General features: G+C 30.1%; 1 protein-coding gene and 2 long non-coding RNA genes across 3 annotated transcripts; 2 read left to right on the top strand and 1 right to left on the bottom strand.

Moving 5' to 3' along the window:
- The first annotated feature begins 1,526 nt into the window (after nt 1–1,526).
- On the top strand, nt 1,527–2,136 carry LOC115882239. Its single transcript, XR_004050168.1, has 3 exons — nt 1,527–1,753; nt 1,826–1,907; nt 2,101–2,136. It is a non-coding gene; the product is annotated as an uncharacterized LOC115882239 (long non-coding RNA).
- Nucleotides 2,135–2,766, top strand: LOC115882242. The gene is made up of 2 exons (XR_004050169.1): nt 2,135–2,224; nt 2,293–2,766. It is a non-coding gene; the product is annotated as an uncharacterized LOC115882242 (long non-coding RNA).
- Nucleotides 2,767–7,460: 4,694 nt separating this feature from the next.
- On the bottom strand, nt 7,461–8,057 carry LOC115881603. The gene has a single exon (XM_030899154.1). The coding sequence runs from the start codon at nt 8,055–8,057 to the stop codon at nt 7,461–7,463; it is 597 nt and encodes a 198-aa protein (XP_030755014.1).
- Nucleotides 8,058–9,046: the final 989 nt, after the last annotated feature.

Here is a 9,046-nt window from a genome sequence, read left to right as displayed (position 1 = left end):
CAAAAAAAGAAAAAAAAATCCCCTTTCTGTTTGGGGGCTCTGCACTGCTCCCTCACCAGCCGTCACTGGTCCATTCGAATTATACTTTTTTATTATTCTGTATTTACATATTGTAATGATCCTGACGTACTTACCGCTTAAGCTACGTAGGTCAAAACTTCTCTCTCAATCAGGGTTCGCAGTTCCAGTTCAATATCTTGAATACGTACCTGTATTTTCTTTTCTTTTATTTTATATATCTTTTATATACATATGCAGGTTTATAATATAAAATAATGATGTTCTGGTTGTTTCTCGAAAGGGATTTATTTATTTATTTTTTGTCTGGAAAGGGTATATTTAAATATATTTCTTGGCTGTTATCTCGAAAGGGTTTTATTTATTTACTTCTTGGCTGTTGTCTCGAAAGGGTTTTATTTATTTATTATTCCATAGTTCTCTTGATTATAGAGTATTTTATTCTTTTTAATAAATTAAAAATATATTTAAAAAAAAATATTTCAAAAATATTTAAAAAAAAAACAATTAAATAAATAAAATGCAGAATTTCACATAATAAATTTAAGTTATAAAGTTTTCTGTTAAGTTTGAGCAATTAGATTATTTTTCTTTATAGTTTTTTAATTTTTCTTTATTTAAAACACAAGAGTTCACTGTTTACAAGTTTATTAAGTTCCACAAAATTTCCAAAAAAAATCAAAGGTCAATTTTTACAATGGTCAAACACTTACTGTTCTGGAACTTTCACTTTTAAAGCACTACTTTTATTCTATTTTATTTACTTGACTGGCTACTGGCGGACTGAACACTTTTTTTACTATTGATCTATTTAATTACGACTGCTTCATTAGGACTGTTTCATTAGGTTTATAATATAAAATAATGCTCTAATAAATAATAAGCTTTTTCAACAGTCCATTACAATGCTCAATTCTGATTCTGATAGATGAATGCCTGATGTAATTGATTTGTTGCATTGTTAAAAGTCCTCTATCTGGAAAAGGAGTTAGTAAGTTTCTTGAGAGCGGATAGGCGCTGACCCCAATAAATGAGCATCTTGGCATTTGTCAGCTAAAGATTCACATAATGGTGATGATCGAAAAACCCTTGTGTCATGCACGGAGCCCGGATATCCTACAAAAATATCCCTGATTCTCAGTTTGTGGTCACACACAAGTTGAGCCTGAAGTAGAACAAAATTTATACATATATTACCTTTAATCACAGATAACACATAATCCAGATGGCTCCTTACGTGTTAAAAATTGTCACCCTAATTTCACTCCAATTTGGAAAAATATTGGAGTGACGTTTGAATAATCTGAAATTTTTAGATTTCTTTTCTCACTTTTTTGGGAGGTTTTGCTTCTTTTGCACAGATGTCGCTTGCACTTCAGTTGCGTGGTTGCCAAACGTTATATCGAAATATATTTCATTTCATTATGAATATATAAAATTAAAGGTATACCAAATTAAAAATTATGTAATTTATAAACATGAAATTAATTTAACATATCTAGTTAAATTAATATATAAATATTTAACTTAATACGTTCATTATTATTTTATTAATTTATCGTCACACGTCATTTACCAGTTGCCTAATTACGAAAAGTTTCATATGACATTAACCTCAAAAATGATCTTTGAAAACAAACAACAACAAACAGAGCAACAAATGAACAAATAACTACATAATGACTGATAATGATAAGTGATAATAATAACTTTAATGATATGAAGGCTGATGAAGGTAATTATAAACATTATTTTGAGTTTGTTTAATAAAATATAGGATACAATATAACTAAGCAAAATCAAACAGTTTTAGACAACCAATACAAGATTTAGAACTTGACATCGTGATAAACAAATTGTACATTCAGGAACTCGTTTAAATATTATAGGTAAGTAATATTTTCACAAAACTAAACATTTTAGCATAAAATCACAGGTAATATATAGAATATTACCTATGATAAAATGTTAAATACTGATGTATATTTATTCTAATCACATTTAAATTTAAACTCAAAATTTTCATAAAAAGAAAATGATAATTTTTCGTAAATATAAAGTAAATTATATTACATATTTCAGGTTGATTGACGAATACTCTACAGTTGATTAGAGCCCCATGATGATGCGAAGATAATTAATATCACCTAACTTCAAGAAACCAGCATAAAGAAGTTTACATTCATAACTCATCTAACCATTATAGGTAATAATTTACAAAATTAGCCATTTTGATTATAATATTAAGTACTTAGGTACATTTTTATCTTCTAGATCAGTAATGTCGTCATAATTTAAATGAACTCACAGATAGCAATGGGGCACTGCACCGAAGCAGTATTACAAAATATGTGAAATAAAACTGTAATACAAATTGCTCTATAAAATTTAATAGAAATAAATTTATTTATGAAAATTAAGTTATGAAGTTTTATTTTTCCTAGGAAAAAAATAACATTTATATTTTGATCAATTTAGAACATTACAGTTAAAAAAATATGTGTTAGAATAACATATTTTTAATAAAATTGCAGCTTTTAATTTTTATACTTTTTTGCTTTTATATCAATAAGAACTAACGTAAGGAACAATTCATATTTATACTATGAAAACACATGCATATTTTTTGATGTTTTTAAAACCAGTGAATGATGTTGAAATATACTACACCTATTATTCTTATTAACTAACTTTAATTACAAACTTACACATTATTGTCATTGGAAATAAATTAATTTGGATATTCTATTTGTTTAGAAACTTTTTTACCTATTGTAGTTTTTTTAAAACCTACTTGATTTAAAACAAAAAAATGTCACCTGTTGTGACAAAATAAGGTCTTTTTTACTAGAAAACAATCTAGTGAGCTTTTCTAATAATACTTTATTGATATACCATATGATCGAAAAAACGGCGTCAGCGATGGCTATGAAATGAAGATCGCTGTCATTTTAAATGTAAATTTATATGGGAAATGTCATCGATTGCCATTTCCCAGCCAACTGGACGCCGTTTTTTTTTGATCATACGGTATAATATGTATTCCCATCTGTTAATCTTTTTATTTTAAGGAAGATTTAGGAAGGGTAGCTTAAAACATGTTTGTCAATCAATTATCTTTATATGTCGTTTGTAAAAATATTTTACAGTAGTAGAAAATAAAACTGTTTTTAAGGCGAACAGCTTCTTTGCTAAAATATTTTTTTGGTCCCAATACATAATGATTTACATTTTATTTTTAACTTCAAATAATGAATTTAATGGAAAAATTGCAAGTCATAAAAACGTTCTAAATATACAAATCTAACCATTTTTTCCATACCGTTGCTCCAGTTTTTTGTCAAATTAACGAATATTAGAAATAGTTTATTTCAACCTCTTCAGCTTATTTTAAAAATGTTGACAAATAACAAAGAATACACCCCTTAAAGTTTCGCATTTGTCTTGATATACTCTGTATAAGACAACAGTAAATAACTTGTAATATAACTTCGAAATATAAATTTGAAATTAAAATAATGATTTGTTATAGTGATTTACGTTTTATTAATTTTGATTTTTTTTTCTTAAATTTAATTTAAAAGTGATTTACGTTATTTATTAATTGAAACGTTTAAAATTTGAATATACGTTCAAATTTTTTTTTTACAATAAATTTGTTTATGATAAATAATTTTATAATAAAAATATGACCGAATTTCCTGGAAAGTTTGCCAAATTTGTACATATGAAAACCTAGCTTTACCACTTATCACAGAAAATCTCTATTCCTTCCCTTATCACAGAATAATACAGGAACGAACCATATGCGACAAGGATAGAATATTTAGATATGTCGTTACTGTTTTTTGTTTTTAATGGATATTTTAAAAGCCGGGTAATATATGGTAATCTGTGATGGTAATATACTATATACCTTTGACTGTCTTTGATTACAACTGTGTGATTAGTGATAATTATTATTAAAATATCTGGTAATAAGTGTCAATTTTACAATTGTGAGATTTCTCGGAAATCAGGTGTACATGTGTTTAAGTTTCATGCGTCAAGAGATCCTAATTTATGTACAAAGTGGATAGAAAATTGTGAGTTCATTCATATAGAATTTTTTTGCACATTTTGTATGTAAAAATACGGCGTTAAGTTACCTTAGAAATGGTGATCGATGGCTTTTACCATATACCGTATGATCGAAAAAAAAACGGCGTCAGCGATGGCTATGAAATGAAGATCGCTGTCATTTGATATGTAAAATTATATGGGGAATGTCATCGATCGTCATTTCCAAACCAATCGGACGCCGTTTTTTTTTCGATCGTAGGGTATAATTTAACACATTAAGAGTTGTCCATCGTTATATTTCTATATCTATGCAAAGTTTACGATGGATAAATCAAGTAATATTAAGTGGATACAAATTATAAATGAATCAGTGAATATAAACTGTTATAAATTATAAGTAGGTAATGCAGTTAGTGAATATACCGTACGATAGAAAAAAAAGGCATGGGAGTGGGCTTGGAAATGAAGATCGCTGTCGTTTAATAGGTATGTAAAATTATATGATAAATCTTATCGATTGTCACTTCCAAATCAACATGACATGCATCTGTACATCATTAATCTCACGACTAGAGTTTCCTGAAATCCCGAACTCCCAGGATCCCGGCGGCGTGTATGTTTATCTCCGAAATCCCGATATTAAATTCCGGGATCCCGAAAATCCCATAAAATTTAAATGTCCAATCTAAAATGATTCGACTTTATACACCTTTCAAAGATCAACAAAACAAAGTAAAATTCATATTTAGTAAGTAAAAAAATGCAGTTTCAGACAATAGTTTGGTTTGGTCGAGTTTTGTTAACACTGTCTAGTCTGGGCTTTTTTATTTGATATATGTTAATCAAATAAAAAAGCCCAGACTAGATAAAATCAGGAGCTAACTAATAGAATCATATCAGTTCTCTCTGATGTAGGATAAGTTTCTATTTTCGGAAAATTTCTTAGATTTTTTTTTGTTTCAACTGACGAACTGACCCAAAATGATAACTAGTTGCTAAAGTTGAACTAATTTGACAACTATGTTGAAGTAACGTCAGACATATCACAGCCACCCTAGATTTTATCAAATAATAAAGATCTATTCACACTAAATCATAGAAATGAAAATATCTAGGAAAATCTTTGTTTGAGGGGTAGGCCGGCAACCTTAATAGTATTTGGAAGTGACATGAATTTCCCATTGAATATCGGAATAATATTCTGGGTGATTCAATTAAACTAAAGGATTTATACAGGGTGGGTATTAAAGGAGTTATACAGGTTATACCAATGTTCAACATTAATTTTGCCCCACCCTGTATAACTTTATGGGTCAGGTTTTAATTTGATTTAAAGTGCAATAGAGTAAATTCCAATTTAGGTAGTTTTTCTTGAAATTTAAAAATTGTTCTTCAAAATCTTAAGTAAGTCTAAAACCTTACATTTCAGTCATATACTTCCCTAATAAAACACACCTTTATTTTTCTCTTAGAATCTAAAAATTAGTTAATAAAGGGGGTATTCCGTTACAAAAAAAACACAAATTTGATGTGTAACTTTTTTTGGGGACACCCTGTAGAACTCTCTATATTTTTAAAACGTGCGCAGAATTAACTTACATATGCTCACAAAATTTCATTTCAATACGAACTGGTCGTTCTCCTTGGAGCCTCCGAGTCGTATGAGAGGCGCCACCCTGTATAATTTTTATATAGTTGCACTTGAAATAAGGGATGAAAATTTGTACAAACATTTGTTAAAATCGGGTTTAGAAGTATGAAATTCTGTTTGTTCCTTATGTAACGTAATTTAGCAATAACAAGCAATTTTTTTTTCAGAACGTCCACACCTCATTTCACCCCGTTAGAGGGCGAATTTCCAAAAATTGTTCCTGAGTGCTAAATTACGTTACATAAGGAACGTCTGCGCAAAATTTCATACTTCCAAAACCGATTTTAATGAATTTTTGTACAAATTTTCATCCCTTAATTCTTATGGGGCGAATGCCTAAAATTCGCTTCTGAGTACTCACTTTCATCACTTGAGGAACCTCTGTGCAAATTTTCATACTTCTAGGACAGATTTTTTTCAGAAAGTTCACCCCTCATTTCACCCCCTTAGAGGGAAAATTTCGAAAAATTGCTTCTTAGTGCTAAATTACCTTATATAAGGAACGTCTGCGAACAATTTTATACTTCTAAAACCGATTTTAACAAATTTTTGTACATATTTTCATCCCTTATTTCTTAAGGGATGAATGCCCAAAATTCGCTTCTGAGTATAACTTTCATCACTTGATGAACCTCTGTGCAAATTTTCATACTTCTAGGACAGATTTTTTTCAGAACGTTCACCCTTCATTTCACCCCCTTAGAGGGAAAATTTCCTAAAATTGCCTCTTAGTGCTAAATTAAGTTACATAAGGAACGTCTACGCAGAATTTCATACTTCTAAAACCGATTTTAACAAATTTTTATACCAATTTTCATCCCTTATTTCTTAGGGGATGAATGTCCAAAATTTGCTTCTGAGTACTCACTTTCGTCACTTAATTAACAATTTCCAAATTTCAAACTCCTCGGACTAATTTTAAAAAAGTATGCAAAATTTCACCCCCAGTTTCACCCCTTAGTAGAAGAATTTCCTAAAATCGCTTTGTATAATCGAACTGTTAAGTTACGCTACTTAAGGCACCTCTGTGCAAAATTTCGTAGTCCTAGGACATGCTTTTTTTTGTATACAAAAGTACCCCCCATATCACCCCCTTAACGAGCGAATTTCCAAAAATTGCCCCTTAGTGTTCAATTACGTCAGTCAAGGAGCACTCGTGAAAAATTTCATACTCTTAAACCAGATTTTAACAAATTTTTATGCAGCTTTTCATCCCTAATTTCACCCCCTTAGCGGTCGAATTTTCAAAAAATCCCTTCTTAGTGCTCATTTACATCACTTAAGGAACCTATGTGCCAAATTTTATTTATTACTATATAGATAACCTTTACCCTTATTTTCAGCTAATGAATATTAAGAGACAAATAATAAAAATAAAATCTAAATTATAAATTTCATGGCTATAAATAGCATACATATGCATCTAGAAATTCTGACTTTCAAACATACACTGCGACTAGTATTTTCATATGCAATTGTCTAGTATTAAAGTCCGAATATACATTTTCCCTGGGTTTGACCGGGAATTTGCTTATAAATGTGAACAACCGGCTACGTCGCTTCACATCGCGTGGCCGTGGTGTGGCTCCAAATTCGTTCGTTTTAAAAATATTATTAGATTTGGCTATAGGCGCCCTCTGTGTCATTAATCGGGAACTGTCTCATCGAAAACATGCTGTTCCGTAAGCAATGGCCATCTGGATTATGTGTTATCTGTGCTTTAATTTAATTAGACATTTTCATACCTGAATGGAATAATACCCTTTACGGTTATATAAGATTCGGGATCTTCTTCAGGTTTATCGATTTTTATATGAGTTCTATCGATGATACCTATAATTCCTGGGAAGCCGTTTTTTTCATTGAAAAAGTGCTCTATTTCCAGTTTTTCTTCGGCATTTGGCCAAGTTATAACTTCGGCAGAAAGGTTGCTCAAAAAATATGTCATCCTTTTGATAACTCTAAATAAAGCACTAATAGTTATGCAAAATCTATCTGCTACATCGCGATAACTTGATGTCTGGTGGCCTGCATACCACAAAAAAATATATGTGTGCTGCAATGGAGTTAATTTTCCATAAGGCCCTGTTTGTGATGCATAGTATTCACTTGTTAAAAATCTTATTAGATTTGCTACGGCGGGGCTTACTCTGAAATGTTCAATAAATTCACCTCTATTGAACTGGGGAATTATGTTTTCAAAAAAATTTTGATTTTTGGGCCTTATCCTTTCTTCCACAAGATCTTCTATGTCTGAATCAGAATCCATGTCAGATAACGTTGAAGGATCTGTATCGGCATCATCAGATGATTCAAAGTCACTCATTGTTTTAAATTAAATATTTAATATTATGCTATTTTGATTTTGCAGAGGTTATTTTTAGATTGTTATTTTCAACCTCAAATGTTTTGAACTAAATAAAAAATGGTATAAATAATGAGTGCGCATGATCCGGACATATTACTGGTAAAAGATCCGCAAACTGTATTGACAGTTTGCAATCTATCCACAAATCCTGTAGGAACACAGTACCGCAAGTTTTGAATCAATCAGAAATCTTTGTAGGAACGCTTCCGAGTCTATTGCGCCGAATCCGGATTGTCAAGGACTGTCTATGATGCTTGTGGGAACAAACCTATTGTCGCTTTTGTTCGCAAGGCTGCTGTTGTTTTGTTTACTTATTTCTTGCAAGTTAAAATAGTTTTGTTTTGTTGTTTTGACTAAAGTAGTCATTATGTCATACATGCCATATTTTGTTATTGGGTCATTCTCAGCAAGCGTTATGTTTTTTATTTTATTAAAGTATTAGAAAAATTAAACATTCTAACTGAACTTATTAATTATTACTTGTAAATAGTAATATTATTCGTTACATATACGAATAAATGAATGATCCTGAAGAAGACAGTTGCATTTGTTATGTTTGTTTCTATTTTTCTCAATTTCTCTTATTCAAAATGCAAAAAATTGAGAGTTTATTTTATCTGTGGTTTTATGCAGGGGATTTCAACTAACTAATTTTAAAACGCAAATTATTAATAGATAAGATGCACTACTGAGATGGCGTGTTGTTTGTATATGTGTTGAACTAGTTTTGTTTAGTAGTCATTGTCTACTTAAGTTTTGGTATGTATTGCAGAAATATTAAAAAAAATGATGATAAAAATATTAATTATAATTAGTTAATGTAGATATCAGAATATGAATGGCACGTGTTAGAAATGAATGTGTGGAAAGCATGGACGCTTTGCACTGTGAGTAATGTGTGAGTGCTGTTAGTAATGTAATAATTTAGTAATATTTAGGTGTTGAAA

Source organism: Sitophilus oryzae, unplaced genomic scaffold, assembly GCF_002938485.1.
Source record: "Sitophilus oryzae breed Bouriz unplaced genomic scaffold, Soryzae_2.0 scaffold_1111_pilon_pilon, whole genome shotgun sequence".
NCBI classification, from domain to species: domain Eukaryota; kingdom Metazoa; phylum Arthropoda; class Insecta; order Coleoptera; family Curculionidae; genus Sitophilus; species Sitophilus oryzae.
This window is presented reverse-complemented; position numbering and strand designations above follow the sequence as displayed.